Source organism: Saimiri boliviensis, chromosome 18 (genome assembly GCF_048565385.1).
Source record: "Saimiri boliviensis isolate mSaiBol1 chromosome 18, mSaiBol1.pri, whole genome shotgun sequence".
NCBI lineage: Eukaryota > Metazoa > Chordata > Mammalia > Primates > Cebidae > Saimiri > Saimiri boliviensis.
In genome coordinates, this window is record NC_133466.1 from 18,629,784 (window position 1) to 18,648,558 (window position 18,775).

Here is an 18,775-nt window from a genome sequence, read left to right on the forward strand (position 1 = left end):
TCACATTACTGGAGGCTGAAAGTGTAAGATCAAGGTGTCAGCCAGGTTGGTTCCTCCAGAGGCCTCTCTCCTTGGTTTGCAGATGGCATGGCCTTCACTCTGTGCTCTGCTGTGTCCTCACCTCTTCCTGTAAGGACACCAGTCATACTGGATTGGGATCCACCCTGGTGATGACCTTGTTTAACTTTAATGACCTCTTTGATCCTGTCTCCAAATACAGTCATGCAGAGGTACTGGCAGGTTAGGACTTCAACATGTGAATTTTAGGGGGACACATTTTAGCCTGTAACAGAGCCCAGTGATGGTAGGGAGAAAAGCAAGGTGTCTACTAGGAGCCCTTTCCCCAGGCTGTGTGTGAGGCTTACCAGGTCCTACCCCAGACCTAAGGAAACAGAATTTCCAAATAGGAGGCTGGGAATCTGAGTGCTGAAAATTTCCCCACCTGAATGAGACAGGCAGTCAGATTTGAGAGTCACTGACACATCATTTTAACACTCTTTCCTTTTAGTTCTCTGCGCAAGCCTCAGGGAGTGGAAGATGGTATCTCTTGCCTCCCAGATAACCAGTTGCCTTTTAAGTGCTCTTCCAGCTGCCTGAATTAAATCGCCCTTTTTTTGGTCAGTTACCAAGCAGTGTCTCATTGGACTTGGAATGTCAGAGGAAAAGTTGACATTTTGACCCAGATTCTTTAAATAATTTTTAAGCCAGGAGGTATCCTTGCAGGAGCAAAATCGGGAAAGATGGCTGTTCAGCTCTTCTCCAGATGCTCATTTTGCTGTCTACTTGAGAGCAGCTGGAAGCCTTTCGAGATGAAGGGCCTCACCTCGTTTGTGTTTTGTTCTGTTTATTTCCTCTCCTCGCCTTCTTCCTCTGGAGACCTTTGTGGCTGTCCTTCCCGAAAGCAGCGCTCTGTCCAGCCCCATGGTGTATCTGTACAGCCATGTTGGAATAGACTACATTCCCCTTTTCTGTCCTTAAAAAGTCATAGTCTAGCTGGAATGCTAGAACTTGAACACGGGGAGTTGCACCCCAGCCCAGGAATGTTCCCAGGTGAGAGCACTGTGGGCTTTCCGAGCGCCATTTTTCTCTGCATTCCAGAGTCTGCACTGAACGGAAGTGATGCTTCTGCAAACATCCTCTTCCTGCCCTAACAGGTCCTCTCACACTCAAGTACATGGAAATGCCTTTATGTCCAGCTCTGGCTAACCCTCGTTAATGGGTAACCCTACTTCAATAAGAACAAAAATGTGTAAATGAATATTTCCAGTTGGACTCACTTCAGTCACTCAGGACAGAACACCATTGTACTTATGTACCATCAGTCCGTGAAGAAGTCATGAGGAAAGCATTGGTTTCCAGGAAATTCCTCGTTTTTAGAGTGAAAAATTCCTGCAGAAGATCACAGAGATAGGAACCCTAGGGAAAAAAGCTGAGAACGAATGTAGAAATGAAAACAAGCCTCTACCGCCTCACACGGGAGATACGTTCTGAGAAATGTGTCATGGGGTGGTTTCATCTTATGCAAACACCATAAAGCATATGTACATAAATCCAGATGGCATAGCCAGCTACACACCTATAAACTATTGCTCCTAGGCTACACAGCTGTGCAGCGTGCTGTTGCACTGAGTACTGTAGTCAGTTGTGACACACTGATAGGTATTTGTGTATCTAAACATAGAAAAGGCACAGGAGAAAATACAATATTATAATCTTACAGGACCACCATCATATATATATTTGGTCTGTCATTGACTAAAAGTCATTATGCGGCCCATGACTGTATTTTATTAGTAGAGTTGTTAGCATTTGGAAATGAGCACTTGCTAGATTTGCCTTTTTAAAAAAACAATAAGCCGTGGCTGGGCGTGGTGGCTCTCGCCTGTAATTCCAGCACTTTGGGAGGCCAAGGCAGGCAGATCACAAGGTTAGGAGATCAACCATCCTGGCCAGCATGGTGAAACCCTGTCTCTAATAAAAATAGAAAAAATTAGCCAGGCATAGTGGTGCACGCCTGTAGTCCCAGCTACTTGGGAGGCTGAGACAGGAGAATCACTGGAACCCAGGAGACGGAGGTTGCAGTGAGCCAAGATCGCACCACTGCACTCCAGCCTGGGTGACAGAGCAAGACTCTGTCTCCGAAAAAACACATTACTTCTCAGGAGGCTGATGCAGGAGAATCACTTGAATTCAGGAGGCGGAGGCTGCAGTGAGCCAAGACCGTGCCACTGCACTCCAACCTGGGCAACAGAGCAAGACTCTGTCTCAAAAAATAATAATAATAAGCAGCAAATATTGACTTAATGATTTACTTAGCCATAAGGCCAGAGAGTCACTCTGTGAACCATTGGCCACACTTTCCCAAGGAGGTAACTTGAAGCACCTTATTGGTGCTTCAAGCAGTGAAGCAATAGCCTTTTGTTATTACCACTCCCCAAAGGCACCCCCCATGTCAGAATACCCCTCTGGTGACCGGAAATCTCAGCACTAGCTGAATTATCCACGCTCGCCCCTATTTTAGGACGTGCTGCAAAGCCCACTGATTCCAGGATCTGTTTAGTAGCAAGCAGCACTTTTCTACACTCAGATATGTAGACACTAGATACTTAAAAATACGTATCCTAGCTCTTTCTGCCACTCTCTGCAGAGACGTCACGTTTACTAAGGAGAAGTCAGGGGCACAGCTTCTCTTTATCATAGGATGTGAAAAAGCTTTCCTCTCACAGATCTGATCCCTGGAACACCAGGTGTCTCCCTGCACTGACCTCCTAGTCATATCATTAATGACCTAAATAAGCAGAGAGTTGCTTATTTGGCTTTTATGCAGGTATAGCATGCGACTTAGTTTCTGAGAAATGTGCTGTCATACTGGTGACTTTATAAAAAGATGTCCTTAAAGGTCCTTTCTTTTCAGAAGGAAGCTGCCCCCCCAGGATACAGATGCACTGACGTCAGCATTGTAGAGTAGCTGGAGAGAGTGGTCAGGCTGAATGGAAAGCAGCGGTACGGAGAAGTGAGGGTGGACGCAGAACCTAGGAGTGACTTACAGTGAGCAGCAGGAAGAGAAATTGGAAGATCGAAGGAGAGCATCAAAAATGATTACAGGCTGGGGGTGGTGGCTCATACCTGTAATCGCAGCATTTTGGGAGGCCGAGGCAGGTGGATCACTTGAAGCTAGGAGTTTGAGACCGGCCTTGCCAACGTAGTGAAACCCTATCTCTCATAAAAATACAAAAAATTAGCCAGGCATGGTGGTGCATGCCTGTAGTCCCAGCTGCTTGGGAGGCTGAGGCAGGAGACTCAGTTGAACCCGGGAGACAGAGGTTGCAGTGAGCCAAGATCGCACCACTGCACTCCAGCCTGGGTGACAGAGAAAGACTCTGTCTCAAAAAAAAAAAATTACAAAGGGATATCAAAAGAGTTCCTGAACCTTCCTGAAGAATTGCTTGATGTTGGCAATAAGCATAGCTAACTACTTTCTAGTTCTATGTAACTATAAAGAGATGGCATCTTAATTAGGGAAAACGAGCATCTACACAACCAAGTAGCAAGCAATTACTGGGAGGTTACTAGGAGGGATAAGCGACTAGCTTGAAAACTTCCTAGGGCCAGGCATGGGGGCTCACGCCTGTAATACCAGCACTTTGGCAGCCCAAGGCAGGCGAATCACGAGGTCAGGATTTCAAGACCAGCCTGGCCAACATGGTGAAACCCCGTCTCTACTGAAGATACAAAATTAGCCAGGTGTCCTAGTGTGCACCTGTAATCCCAGCTACTCAGGAGGCTGAGGCCCGAGAATCGCTTGAACCCGGGAGGTGGAGGTTGCAGTGAGCCAAGATGACGCCATTGTACTCCAGCCTGGGTGACAGGGCGAGACTCCGTCACAAAGAGAAGAAAACTTGCTGGCTATTTTCTTTGCTTTCATTTTATTTTATGTTTCGCATGCTTCTGGCTCCTTTGATGTGCCACGCTCCACTGTTGTATTGTAAGCCTTATTCCCTTACCCTCCTTTACTTGGCTGGCCCATCTCAATGACAGGATTCTGTCTTTTGGCCTCACTCAGTCCCTTGTATAAAGGGACATCTGTTCATCCACGTCCTGCTGATTACATAATCAAATCCAGAAGTGGTGTTTCCTGCCCCTCCTCCAAGCTCACGCACCTCCATGTAGATACTCTAGTAGCAAGATGATGGGGGAGACCTAGAAACTAAGGACACCCGAATAGAATCTTATCCCTGCAGTCAGACAGCTGAGCTCTAAATTCCTCTGGATATAGTGAAGGACTAAATGGTTCCCAAGAATCAAGTTCAGGAAGAAAATGGTGAGGCGGTTTGGAGGCGAGGCAAAGAGTGTCACAAGTCCTCCTCAAAGCTATCTCAGGACAAGGCGGGTCAGGCCGTTTGGGCTCTGCTCTTTTCAGCGTGTGTCATTGGCAGCAGCCAGTTGAAGACGCTCTGCTGTGCAGTGCAGGGGGCCTGGGCCGAATGAAGACCAGATCAGTTCCTGCTGCTGTGGAATCCAGGCTGTCTGGGGAGAGAATGAATATTCAGTGGTTGTATGTATGTGTGTTTTCTTTTCTTTCTTTTTTTTTTAATTTTTTTTTTTGAGATGGAGTCTCGCTCTGTCACCCAGGCTGGAGTACAGTGGTGTGATCTCGGCTCACCGCAACCTTCGCCTCTTGGGTTCAAGAGATTCTGCCTCAGCCTCCCGAGGAGCTGGGATTACAGGCCTGCGCCGCCATGCCCGGCTAATTTTTGTATTTTTACTAGAGACAGGGTTTCACCATGTTGGTCAGGCTGGTCTCAAACTCCTGACCTTGTGATCCGCCTGTCTCAGCCTCCCAAAGTGCTGGGATTACAGGCGTGAGCCACCGTGCCTGGCCACGTATGTGTGTTTTCATCCCAGCAAGTGGCAGATGTTTCTGCCTGGTTGGAAAATGGAAATTCTTCCTTGACTTCATTGTTTTATCATTCCTTCCAAAACAAGCACCACGGGCCCAAACCTCCCCTGGCTCTGCTTTCAGGGAAGTAGTATTGTGTTTGTGTAGAGGCCCTGTCTGCACAGGGTCGAGGTGGGACTGGCCTTCACATAGTGGCCCATGCCACTGCTGTAGCTTAGCCACGAGGAAGAGATTGGTGAGCCTGCCAGAGAGGAAGGCCACCCTTAACTGGTGCATTTCCTTTTGCGGTAGTTTTATCCTTAGATGTGAATACTCAGTTTTTCACATCCAGCTTTCAAGGGGTTGGAGATGAAAGATCCAATTCATGCTTCTTGGATGTCTTTTTGTAAAGATAATCCCTTCTCCTTTAGCTCCTGAGCCCTCTGAGGTCTGAGGGCCAACCCGCCACATGGCAGAAATGACGAAACATTAACTGTCTTCTCAGTGGCAAAAGGTAATAGGATTAGCAAGTAGCAAAACAGAAGCCAAGGAAAGACATTTGGCTTTGGAGTTTGAAGAGGAGATAAGTCTTACCGAATTGCGAGGAGTTCCCCTGACCTTGATGCATGCAAATGATTGCTGACAGCAGTATGATGGTGGATGTGCCTCCTGGAAGAGATAAAAGTATAATATTCCAACAGTGAAGCAGCATTGTGGCTTTTTTCTACAATCAGAAACACAGCAGCTAAGCAAGATGATTTTTTTACACTTGGGCATTCTTTGAGATCTCAGTTACGAGGTAATTGGGAACAAAAATGATGCCCAAGTTCAAATGGTGTACTGCTGCAGATAGGCTGCCTCCTGGCACACCGATTGAGAGAGTGAAATCTCTTGGTGCTAATCTTTAAGGATGGTGTTTTAACTTACAAGTTGGAGGCTCATTACACAGTTGCCAGTGAAAGCCAGGTGACCTCATTTGTTGACAACAGTGCAGATCAAAGGAAAGAGGAGAGGATGAGGAAACATCTGTGATTTGCTCCCAGAAGGACAGTGAAGCTGAGCATCCATTTGAGCAGTGTCCTCTGAGTACTGGCCTTGGTTAGAGCTTGTTGGAAGTGTGCTAAGGGGAAATGTCCAGGTCTATCGTTGGAGTAACCTGAGGGTTTGGCTGCAGGGGAACTCGGGCAGCTCTGAGCCACAGGGTGGTAGACGGAAGGGATTCACAGTGGCGCACAGTCTCTTCCATAAATGGGAACTTAAGAATCAGGGCATGTAATGGATGGAACACTAGGTCCCAAGGGATGAGGGAGCTGTGTATCTGCCTATTGCAGCTGCCTTGGGATTAGCCCCGGTAGTCATTCTACCTCATTCCCAGATTGAAGAGTCAATCACTTCATGAAGTTGGGCTGTACAAAGGGACCTCGGGGGACCTGATTATTATATTGACAGATTTTTTTTTTTTTTTTTGAGATTGGGTCTCACTATGTCGCCCAGGCTGGAGTGCAGTGGCACAATCTTGGCTCACTGCAAACTCCACCTCCCAAGTTCAAGCAATTCTCCTGCGTCAGCTTCTGGAGCAGCTGGGACTACAGGCACACGCTACCACGCCCGGCTTATTTTTGTATTTTTAGTAGAGCCAAGGTTTCACCCTGTCAGCCAGGCTGGCCTCCCAAAGGGCTGGGATTGGCCTCCCAAAGTGCTGGGATTACAGGCATGAGCCACCATACCCGGCCGTATTAACAGATCTTGTAGTCTGAGTTATTATCAGCCAGTGTAGTCTAGTCATGACGTATCTAGCTCCATCTCTAGACCTCATGTCTTAGCGCCAACACCATGTCCTTGCTGGTACTTTTTCTTCCTTGCCTTCAGGGGTAATGCTGTGTAGGCTCAGATCCGTGCCAGATGGGGTGTGTAGGGGGAAAAGCTGCATAAGGGGGCAAATGTCACTTTGCAACACTCAGCAAGGGGGAACAGGCCTGCAGTATCCTCCCGGAGATGAGTGGGCAGCCCATTCTAGGAAATATCCCTTTGAGGGATAATCTTCCATATGGTACATCCGAACTTTTCTCTGGAAAACATGCTTCTTCATTCTGATGATTTTGTATTTATTCCCTTCAACTTACCATGGTTTTACAAAAGAGGAATTTCAACAGCCAAAAAAGTCAGCCTTTACTCATTCGGCAGAGTTAAGGACCACTTCTCTTCTGGGAATGGGGAAGGGTATAACAAATATAGTAAAACAAGAACAGCCACTGTGCTTGTTGTAGAAGTAAGTACCCTGTGCAACCTGCAGAGAGTAAATGCCCCACACAGCTCTAACAGTGACAGGGAGAGAAAAAAGTCTTCCATTACTGGCCTGGCTTTAGAAGTAAAGCAACATATTAACAGAGAGGGTCTGATTTTAAACCTTTAGCTGAACATACTTCTATAGTACCCTGATGCTCATTTTTTAAATCTTTAATTATATAATCTTAGGTGCAGTGGCTCATGCCTGTAATCTCAGCACTTTGGGAGGCCAAGGCAGGCAGGTCACAAAGTCAGGAGATCAAGACCATCCTGGCCAACATGGTGAAACCCTGTCTCTACTAAAAATACAAAATATTAGCCAGGCATAGTGGCAGGTGCCAGTTGTCCCAGCTACTTGGGAGGCTGAGGCAGGAAAATCACTTGAACCCGGGAGGCGGAGGTTGCAGTGAGCTGAGGTCGCACCACTGCACTCCAGCCTGGGCAACAAAGCAAGACTCCGCCTCTAAAAAAAAAAAAAAATACGTAATCTAGAATGGCGTTCCTCTTTGCTCCAGTCTTTCTTTTTTCTTGTGCCAAATAATGGCCCCCTTTGGTATATGTATGTTATCGTTCTAATTACATGATTCTCAAACCTCTCTTTTACATTTTAACAACCATAAAATTCGATAGGAATGGGCTGGACCAAAATCAGCATGGCAAGATGTTCAGCAGTCCAGGGAATCAAGTATTTTTCTATATAGATTTGAGTGTCACCCAAGATACAGTATACTTCGCTGAATCTCCCCCCATGATACTCTTGTGGTTTTATCTCTCTTGCCAACACGCTTTCCAGTAAAACAGGCTTCCATTAACACCGTTTGTCCTTTATTGAGCCAACAAGGGAGGAAAAAATACCATTGCACCGGCTTTATCCACTTACTGCTGAGCTGGGGAAGCAGAAGCCACTGCAGTTTTTGCAAGCCTGTGAAGGTTTCCACCGCCACCTGGTGGCTAGGTGGAGCACAGCAGCTGTGTAACTGGTGGGCAAAAGCGTTGTGCTCCAAGGTGTCAAAGTAGGGGAGAAACATGGGTGTTCTGCAGTCTGGGCAACAGTACTGTGCTGCTTGCCTTTTCACTGCTTCTCCATGTGCGCCCTTAAAGGATTGATTTTTATTTTTTGCTCAGCTCTCCTCCTCTTTGTTTTTCAGGTTGACGCCGCTGTCACCCCGGAGGAGCGCCACCTGTCCAAGATGCAGCAGAACGGCTATGAAAATCCAACCTACAAGTTCTTTGAGCAGATGCAGAACTAGACCCCCGCCACGGCAGCCTCTGAAGTTGGACAGCAAAACCATTGCTTCACTACCCATCGGTGTCCATTTATAGAATAATGTGGAAAGAAACAAACCCCTCTGTCTTATGATTTCCTCCTTATCGCCTTTTGACAGCTGTGCTGTAACACAAGTAGATGCCTGAACTTGAATTAATCCACAGATCAGTAATGTATTCTCTCTGTCTCTTTACATTTTGGTCTCTACACTACATTATTAATGGGTTTTGTGTACTGTAAAGAATTTAGCTGTTTCAAACCTAGTGCATGAATAGATTCTCTCCTGATTATTTATCACATAGCCCCTTAGCCAGTTGTATATTATTCTTGTGGTTTGTGACCCAACTAAGTCCTACTTTAAATATGCTTTAAGAATCGATGGGGGATGCTTCACGTGAACGTGGGAGTTTAGCTGCTTCTCTTGCCTAAGTATTCCTTTCCTGATCACTATGCATTTTAAAGTTAAACATTTTTAAGTATTTCAGATGCTTTAGAGAGATTTTTTTTTTCCATGATTGCATTTTACTGTACAGATTGCTGCTTCTGCTATATTTGTGATATAGGAATTAAGAGGATACACGTTTGTTTCTTCGTGCCTGTTTTATGTGCACACATTAGGCATTGAGACTTCAAGCTTTTTTTTTTTTTTGTCCACGTATCTTTGGGTCTTTGATAAAGAAAAAGAATCCCTGTTCATTGTAAGCACTTTTACGGGGTGGGTGGGGAGGGGTGCTCTGCTGGTCTTAAATTACCAAGAATTCTCCAAAAAAAATTTTCTGCAGGATGATTGTACAGAATCATTGCTTATGACATGATAGCTTTCTACACCGTATTACATAAATAAATTAAATAAAATAACCCTGGGCAAGACTTTTCTTTGAAGGATGACTCTGGACATTAAATAGTTGAAGTAATATTAAGTGGGGAGAGAAGAGACAGACTCAGTTTCCTTTAACCAGGGCTCAAGTTCTATTTATGATACAAAAGAAGATGAAATGGAAGTGGTGATACAAGGGAATGCGGAAGGCATGCCTGAACAAACCCTTCTTTAGGATGTGTCTTCCATTTGTCTAAATGGTGTTTTTATGTAGATACATTCTTGGAGGAACGCCATTGTGCTGGTGTGAATGACTCTATGGTAACAGCCTTGACTATTTACTGATCTACAGACCAGTGAGAAATCTTCCCATGTTGGGGACCCACACCTCTTGTGTCTTAATTGCAAGTCTGAATAGGAAATTGGGGCCAACATGTGTCTCCCAGTGCTGGGAAAATATTTCATAGACCTAATTTACAGTCTTTACTTGATCTAAAATATTTTGCTGCCACATTTTGGCACTCAAGTTTGTCCCAAATGAGAGACAGAGAAAAGTTCCAGGGAAATAAAAATTAAGACAGCCGATTGTTATCTGTGAGGCAGGGTTTCTTATCCTGAATGCTACTAACATTTTCTAGAGAATAATTCCTTGTTGTAGGGAGTTTTCCTGAGCAGTGTAGGATATTTATTTAGCAGCATCTGACCACTGGCAATCAAAAGTGTCTTCAGACATTGCCAAATATCCTTTAGGGGGCAAAGCCACATTTGAGAACCACAGTTCTATAGTTTAAAATATTGTCATATGTACATAATTTTTTTTTCTTTTTTGAGATGGAATCTTGCTCTATCACCCAGACTGGAGTGCAGTGGCATCATCTTGGCTCACTGCAACCTCTGCCTCCCAAGTTCAGGCGATTCTCCTGCCTCAGCCTCCCGAGTGGCAGGTACATGCCACCACATCCAGCTAATTTTTGTATTTTTAGTAGAGACGGGATTTCACCATATTGGCCAGGCTGGTCTCAAACTCCTGACCTTGTGATCCACCCACCTCAGCCTCCCAAAGTACTGGGATTACAGGCATGAACCACAGCGCCCAGCCTGTCCATAATTTTTAATTGGGTAAGTCTCTGTATCTTAATTCAGGCTGCTGTAACAGAATCCCATAGACTGGGTGGCTTAATGTTTCTGTCTCTCAGTTCTGGAGGCTGTAAGAAGGAGATGAAGGTGCCAGCAGAGTCAGGCTGGTCACGTTCCTGTCCTGGTTCACAGATGTTCTCCTCACTGTATTTTTGTAACAGAAATGCAGGTTCAGTCACTCACTACTTGCAGACTCCAATTAACAAGAGTGAGGTCTGGTATCAAGAAAATGCCTTTTTATTCCAAAGCTACCTTCGGGGAAAAGGACAGGCTTTTCCTGCCTTAAGGGTACTGCTTGGCTTTTGGAGCAAAAGTGGGCACTTTTAAAAGGAGGGCCTGGCACGAATGACATGCGGGGAAGGCGAGCAGGTGAGGATCCCTGTAGCCACTTTAGTGCCTTTATCTACCAGGAGGTCTTTATCGACGGAACTTGATTACAAAGGCGTCCGAAAGTCTCCCAGGTGGAGGAGACTAGCAGGTATAATTTGGGTTGTAAATTGACTCTCGTCTCCTGAGTGGTCTCCTGGTGAGGGAGGGTTTCACTGGAGCTTTGAAGCTCGTGGTTAGATCGCCTTGCCCTGCAGGGAGTGTCCGGTGAAGGTAAACAATTATCATTGCATTTCTACTTTATTGGCATATAATGTTTACATGTCTTCATGTTTTTCATTCTCGTGATCCAGCTCATTGTAGTCTCAGCTCCACAGTCAAACATGTGAAGTGCTCTCTGTTGGTCCTTTTGTTCCCAGAAATCTTTTGGTTGTGCAGTTTCTTTCGTGGGTGATGTTGACAGAAAAGAGTCGGTGTGTCTCCGGTTTTTTGCAGGGTCCTTAATTTTGTTCTATTTCCTCTTCTCCGGCTCTGCCTGTCGCCCAGGAGCACTGCTCTCCCTGTGTCCGATTCTCCCCAACAAGCTTGGCTTCTCCGTGTCTGGTCTGCACGCTGTCAGGCCTCACTCCGGAGCTTTGGCTCTGAACTGCCAGGTGCACATCAGTGTTCATTCTCTTTTATTAAATAACCATGTATAATGGCTGCATATGAATACTTAGCTCCTTTTGAAAATTTTTCAGTATTACAATGTTTGGACCGATGTTTCTGACCACAGATTCTTGTTTAGTTTGTTTTTGTTTTATAATGAAAGGCAGTTTAACATCTTCAACAATGCAGACCCAACCGAGGCAGAGCCCAGCCAAGCTGCCTCAGTTGAGTCTCTGTTTCCTCATTTGTAAAATAAGTTAAAACTACTTTATATCTATAAGGCAGTCATGAGGATTAAATGTATTCATAGATATAGGTATAGAACAGTGCCTGATACGTAGTAAATGGTACTTAGGTCTTAGCTACTCGTGAGAGTGTCTAAGGAGAGGGATATTTTTAATTCTTACCGCTTTAATTACAATACCAAATTGACTTCCAAAAAGAAAAGAAGTCCCACTTCCATCAGTTGTGAATGTGAGTGCCCCCTCAAGGTACCACCAGGACTAAGAGGGACTTGACTGAATCACCAAGTTGAAATGAAAGAAGAGGCTAATTTTGGCCTAACCATACACACTGTTTTCCGATGAGGCTGATCACTCAGGAATGGTTGTCTTGTAGAGGATCCTTGAATGGCCCTGTGTCTATTGTCTTCTGTGCCCTCTCCTACCCACAAACATGTTAAGGCTCTACACTGGTATGACTTTCTGCGTACAGGAAAAGTTGGAGTGCAAATTATTTATATAATGTTCTTGCTTTCATTATACATTCACTTTGTTGAATACATTTTCAGATCACATACAGAATATGAAGTGCCTTTATAGCTATTGTTCCAAGAAAATTTATCCCCTGGTAACCAGCTCTGGGGCAGCTAGCAGAGGCAGCATCTCATTTCTAGCATAGCTCTATTTCAAAAAGCTTTAGAATAATTTCCAAGGTAAATGACTTATTGTCCATAAGATTTCTTGGACAACCTGTTTTACACATTCAGAGCCTACAATTTTTAACTACCCTGGCCCGGCGTGGTGGCTCATACCTGTTACTAGCACTTTGGGAGGCCAACGTGGGTGGCGGTCAGGAGTTTGAGACCAGCCTGGCCAACATGGTGAAACCCCCATCTCTACTGAAAATAGAAAAAATAGGCGTGGTGGCAGGCACCTGTAATTACAGCTACTTGGGAAGCTGAGGCATGAGAATCACTTGAACCCAGGAGGCAAGGGGTTGCAGTGAACCAAGATCGTGCCACTGCACTCCAGCCTGGGCAACAGAGCAAGACTGTCTCAAAAAAAAAAAAAAAAAAAAAGTTAATTTCCCTGAACTCACTTCTTTCTGAGCTGAACTCTGTTCCTCCAAACTAGGAGCTTTTCTACGTGCTCTCAACCATCCCTCCCACTTGTAAGATGGTCACAGCTGCTTCATCTTAGTTCATTCATTTAAAACAGCTACTGACTGTCTACTGCACATACTCAGACAATGTCAGGTGCTGGGAATACAATGGTTATAAAAAAAACAGTTGGTCCTAATTTCAATACCTTGTATGTTAAGTCTCTGGATAACCATTACCACCTTTAGCAGTGGTTTATACAGTAAAAATTGTGTTTTGCCACAAATCTGCAATTTGGGTAGGGCTCAGTGAGGAATGCTCCTGTCTCCTCCACGAAGCAACCACATAGCCAGCTGAACTGAAGAATAAGGGATGTGTTCCCAAGATGACTCCCTCATGTGGCTGCTGAGTTGATGTTGGCTGTCAGTTTGGGAGTTTAGCTGGGGGCCTCATTCCTCTCCATAAGCAATGTGCCCCTCCATGTGGCCCTGGCTTTCTCATAGCATGGTGGCTGGATCTCAAGGGTGAACATCCCAAAGAGAGAGGCAAAAACTCCATTGCCTTTTATGGGTCACCCTCAAAATTCCATAACATTACTTCTGTCATACCAAGTTGGTCAATACAACCACAAATGCCTGTCTAGGTCAAGGAAAGCGGACATAGGTTCCATCTCTTGATGGGAAGAATGTCAAAGAACTTGTTTTAAAACTACCACATTGAAGAAATATATACACATTCTAATAGGAATAAGTAATGGCCATTTCCCTGTCTTGATCAGCTCAGCATAATTAACTAGTAATGAAAGACTGGGACATACAAGGATGTCTTTTAATTCCCTTGGGTAGGGCAATTTCTTTTTATAAGTTCCATTCTGAGCTCCAGATTCCCAGTTGCCTGCTGACATCTTCATCTGAATATTTAACAGACAACTCACGCTTAACGTGCCCAACATCAGACTCTAGATGTCTCGCTCCTCCCTTAACCTTTCACTTCTCAATGAATGATGACTCCTTCCATTCCTGCACACAGAGGTGCACATTTCATGTGGGGAGGAACTGAGGCCCCCCAGCCAAACTCCCGAGCTGACAGGAAATACCCACTCACCAGCCACATGAGGGCACCGTCTTGGGACCATCTCCCCCATCCTTTAGGTGAGCTGCCTCTGTGGATGCGTGTGGAGCAGACATTCACCACTGAGCCATACCCAGAAATCACAACTCACTGCTTACTGTTCACCTTATTCCCTTGTCTTCTTAGGTCTTTGATCAAATGCCATCATTTTGATGATGCTTTTTCAGACTGTGGTTGCCAAAACGTAACTCTACCCTGCCCTAACGGCATATGAAGAAGCATTACATATACCCTTCTCTTCATCACTTTTCTCCTGGGCACCGTCTGACTCATATGTTTTACTCTTTTATTTGCTTATTGCATTCCTCTCACTATCATGTAAATGTCGCAAAGAAGATTTTTTTTTGGAGGCGGAGGGAAGCCGTTTAATGAGTGGAGACAGTACAAAAGAGCAGCCCTCTCTCCACGGGAAAGGCAGGAGCACCTGGGCCGGGCTTGCTAGGAAGGGAGAAGCTTCTCAGTTGGTTGGGGGAGGTATGTTCCCTGGGCCTTCGGAGGTGGGTGGGGACCTCAGCATTTGGGGCATGGGAGTTGGAGGGGTGTACCCCAGGATTTGAGGGGTGAACTTCAGGAGGCTGAGGGTGGACCCTAGGAGCTGACGGATGGACCCTGGGAGGTTGGGGGTGGACCCCTGGGGCCTGAGGGTGCATCCCTGGGGCTGGTGGGTGCAGCCGTGGAGCCTGGGGGTGAATCCCTGCTGATGGGGGTGGCTGGACTCCGGGGGCTGGTGGGTGAACCCCGGGGGCTGGAGGATGGAGTCCAGGAGCTGGGGGTGGGCCCCAGATGTGGAGGGGTGGACCCCTGGAGCTGGCGGGGACAGCTGGGGTGGTCCTGGGGGCACTGAGGGCGCAGGCCCCGTGGGGGGTAATGGGTGGCAGAGGCAGGCCTCCTGGCAGGGGCGGCGGCAAAGACTCGGGCAGGGTGGCCGGGGGGGCAGACCGTCGATCAGCGGGGTGGAGGCCGCTTCACCCCAGGGGGGCCCGGCGGGGAGGCTGGGCGGAGCCGGGGGCTGCTCCATCTTAAAGTGGAACTGGAGAAAGAACGGCTCGGTCTCCGGTTCCAGTGCGTCCGGAACCTGCCCTCCGCCTTGTCGATCTCTCTGCTGGGCGCCTGGAAGGCGGCGGTCTCGCAGGGCTGGGCGGCCCTCAGCAGGCACCGCCCGCGCCGGTGCCGGGCTCGATCCGCGGCTCCCAGGCAGACACGAAGCGGCGGCGCGGCTTGGTGCCCTCGGCGACCTCAGGGTGGTCCACCTGGAAGCGGAGGCTCGGCCGGCCCATCTCCGAGTCCCTCCGCTTGGTCACTTCGTAGCCCGGGCGGCCGATCTTCACAAACGTCTTCCCCCAGGTAGCTCCCCTCGTGTTGTGAAGCATCAGGCAGAGCTTGCATTCATAGGAGCCCAGGTGGTTTTTCATGAAGTACGGGTCCTTGCTGATGTCGACGGTCTCCAGGGTCAGGGTTGCTCTTGGAAGAGAAGGCCACGGCCCCCACCCCTCCCCGCTCCCGGTCTTGCCCCCAGGGCGATGCTGGAAGTCCACGGTGACGGCCTCCGGGCTTCAGCAGACTGGGAGACACCAGAGCCCAAGGCCGCACGATCACCTCCTTGGTCGGCCACCTCCACGATTTCGTTCCAAGACAAGTTTTTTTTTTTTTGTCTGTCTTTTTCATGGATGAATCCACAGTGCATAGTATAGTGCCTCGTGCATGATGGTGCTCAATGAATAAACGAGTGAATTCAAATTGACACACTTTGACAAGTAGCACAGAGAAAGGATCAAGGACGTAGGAAAATGGGGAAGGAGAGGGATTTACTAAAATATTAGATACTAGAAAGTGAAACTGTCTTTGCAAAAATTATAACAGGAAATTATGATAGTGAAAGAGGTCAGACCTAACTGACTCCATCTTGCTTCTAACCTTTAAGCTGTTCTTGTTCATTCCTGGTCATAGGCTGAACTAACCTTGGGAATAACTTTATAGTTCAACTCTAAAACAAAATTAATAATAATAACTCCTTCTCCCAAAAACCCCTTCATGCCTGGGGACCGGTCTACCTTTGGAGGACTAACAAATTCACTACAAGATTAGAAATTACACTTTAGGGGCCATGCAGCCTCCAGCTCCAAGAGTATGAACCTCCCCAAATTGCTTCTGGGACCAACATCACTACTGTAAAACTACGATCAGTGCTTGAGAGATTTTGCGGATCCTGCCCTCGATGCACCAGCTGACGCCACCCAGACCGGTAAACTGGCTCAACCAATTCGGCAATCCCACCCAGGAAGAGAAGACAGCAAGAACTCACTTCGACCCCCTATGATTTCATCTTTAAGCCAACCAATCAGCACTCCCCATTTCCCGAGCCCACCAAATCATCCTTCAAAATGCCAACCCCTGAATGCTCAGGGAGACTGATTTGAGTAATAATAAAACTCCTGTCTCCCACACAGCTGGCGCTGCGTGAACTACTCTTTCTCCATTGCAATTCCCTTGTCTTGATAAATCAGCTCTGTCTAGGCAGTGGGCAAAGTGAACCCATTGGGCATTTACAAAATAACCAACATAAAAATATATTTTGTTTTTCTTTCTCAAGATCCACTCACAGATGGAATAGCTTTAAATATTCTTAAAGGTAGATTGGCTGGACCTAAGCAAAATGCCTATGCTATGTCAGTTTCCTATGAGAGTTTCCTCTACGTGGCATGGGGGAAATGGGCCGGAGGACCTGCCAGGGAAACACAGGCTTCTGATCAATTGCCTCCATTGTTTCCTTTCATCCTTCAGAACCACTGGGTTTTATCTATGGGACAGCTCCCCTCTCACATTAAGCGATAGAGCCCTAACAATAAAAACAAGGAAAGCAATCATTTGATGAAAATTATACCTATTACCGAAGAATTTTACTTGTCTTCTTAGGACTTTGATCAAAATTGTTCTTAGAAATTATGTTAAAAGCTTTGGTGAATTGCACAAAACCCTGGAATATAGATACTTAATAGAGTAAGAAAAATGGCAAACTCGGGGAAATAGAAACCACTCAGGAGAATTCAACCAAAGGCACATATAACCTAGAATCTTTAATAAGATTCAAGAATTCCAGAAAAGCCGGGCACGGTAGCTCACGTCTATAATCTCAGCACTTTGAGAGGCTGAGGTGGGCAGATCACTTGAGCCCAGGAGTTCAAGATCAGCACGGGCAACTGGTGAAACCATCTCTACTAAAAATACCAAAAATTAGCCCAGCGTGGTGGTGTCCACCTGCAGTCCCAGCTACTCAGGAAGCTGAGGTGGGAGAATTGCTTTGAACCTGGGAAGTCAAGGTTGCAATGAGCCAAGATCGCACCACTGCCCTCCAGCCTGACCAAGGAGACCCAGTCTGAAAAAAGAAAGAAAGAAAAGAAAACCCTCTTCAAGGAAAAAGACTTAAGAGAGATGAGTTCCTGGAGACCAGGAATCCCTCGAACCAGGGCCAAACAGCAGGAAACAAGCAGCAGGCCAGCAGGTGAGGCTTGGTCTGTAGTTACAGTCACTCCCCATCGCTCACATTATTGCCTGAGCACGGCCTCCTGTCAGATCAGCTGCAGCATTAGATTCTCTCAGGAGCACGAACCCTATTGTGAACTGCACGTGAGCGGGATCTACGTTGTGAGCTCTTTGTAAGACTCTAATGCCTTCTGATCTCTCACTGTCTCCCATCACCCCCAGACGGGACTGTCTAGTTGCAGGAAAACAGCTCAGGGCTCCCACTGATTCTACATTATGGTGAGTTGTAGAATTATTTCATTATATATTACAACATAATGATAGAAATAACATGTACAATAAATGTAATGTGTTCGAATCATCCCGAAACCATCCTCCCCACTCCACTCCTGGTCTGTGGGAAAACAGTCTTCCACAAAACCGGCCTCTCATGCCAAAATGGTTGGTGACCACTGCTGTAGACTCCACTTGGCAATTTCAATGTGTTTTTATAATCACATGTCTGTTCACTCCTGGCTCATTTTAAACTTGGGCTATTCAACAGAGCCCTGACTGAATGGAAGGCAGGTTCTTCTTCAAACAGAAAGATAATTCAAAAAACATTTGACTCCCAGGAGAGGTCCTCAGCACTGTACCCCCAGAGCTTCCCTCAGTAGGGGTCAGCATGCATGCAGCCCCTGGCCTAAAGAGTTTTCTTTTATTGACTCCACAGTAGCGTTTATAGTACCTTCCCTTTCAATAGGCCACACAGACAGAGGACTAAGAAAACTATTCTGCATTCTCTTCATGCTATGAAGCACCCTTCCCCATCCACAATAGACTTCACTACATAATATAATTTTGTTGAGGCAAGAGAATGAGTTTACGGTACCAATTTTCACTGTGATGTACAGCACAGCATGGGATAGTCGGGGTCAAGGAGGGTAGTTTGGGACTGAAAGTTGCTAAATTACTAGGAATAATAATAATAATAATTCCTCTAATTCTAGCGATTTGATTGTTTGAAAAGCAAAATCTCAGGGACAAAGAGATAAGGAAAGGAAAATACACATCTCGTGGTATTACTCTCTCCCTCTTCTTTCCAAAAAGGGTTAAAGGGAGAATTGTGTTGCCTCAGTTAAAGAGTGCAGAGTGCAGGTGCAAGATGGGTCTCAGCTGCGGCGGGCAGAAAACCACGTCGGTTAGCCTTGCCCAGCTGAAAGGTGCTTACATGGCATTGTTTTGCCTTTTGGATATCAAAACTAAAGGCGGCCTTTCTCAGCAGTTACCTAGAAGGGTGGAGGCAAAAAACTCAGCTGTTACATACATCCTGCCACCTCTGCTGTCTGATGACCATTTTCATGGACGCTTGTGCTTTTGTGGTGGAGAAGCAATTAGAGTCCTCTCATTCTTCCAAAGGAGAGCTAGTAGAAAACGTTTCTTTTTCCTGTTCTAAACAGCAGACAAAATTCTAAATTCTAACATCAGAAAACTTTGGGGAAA

General features: G+C 46.3%; 1 protein-coding gene and 1 pseudogene across 6 annotated transcripts in view; one reads left to right on the forward strand and one right to left on the reverse strand.

The window, feature by feature from the left end:
* Nucleotides 1-9,290, forward strand: part of APP (amyloid beta precursor protein) — a 280,905-nt gene extending 271,615 nt beyond the window's left edge. For all 6 annotated transcript variants that reach the window (XM_039480477.2, XM_039480478.2, XM_039480479.2 and 3 more), the window contains one exon: nucleotides 8,314-9,290. In XM_039480477.2, coding sequence (XP_039336411.1) covers nucleotides 8,314-8,415 — 102 coding nt within the window. In that variant the 3' untranslated portion in view covers nucleotides 8,416-9,290. The remainder of the gene's footprint in view (nucleotides 1-8,313) is intronic.
* Nucleotides 9,291-14,270: 4,980 nt separating this feature from the next.
* LOC101038466 (uncharacterized) overlaps nucleotides 14,271-18,775 on the reverse strand; it is a 38,050-nt pseudogene continuing 33,545 nt past the window's right edge.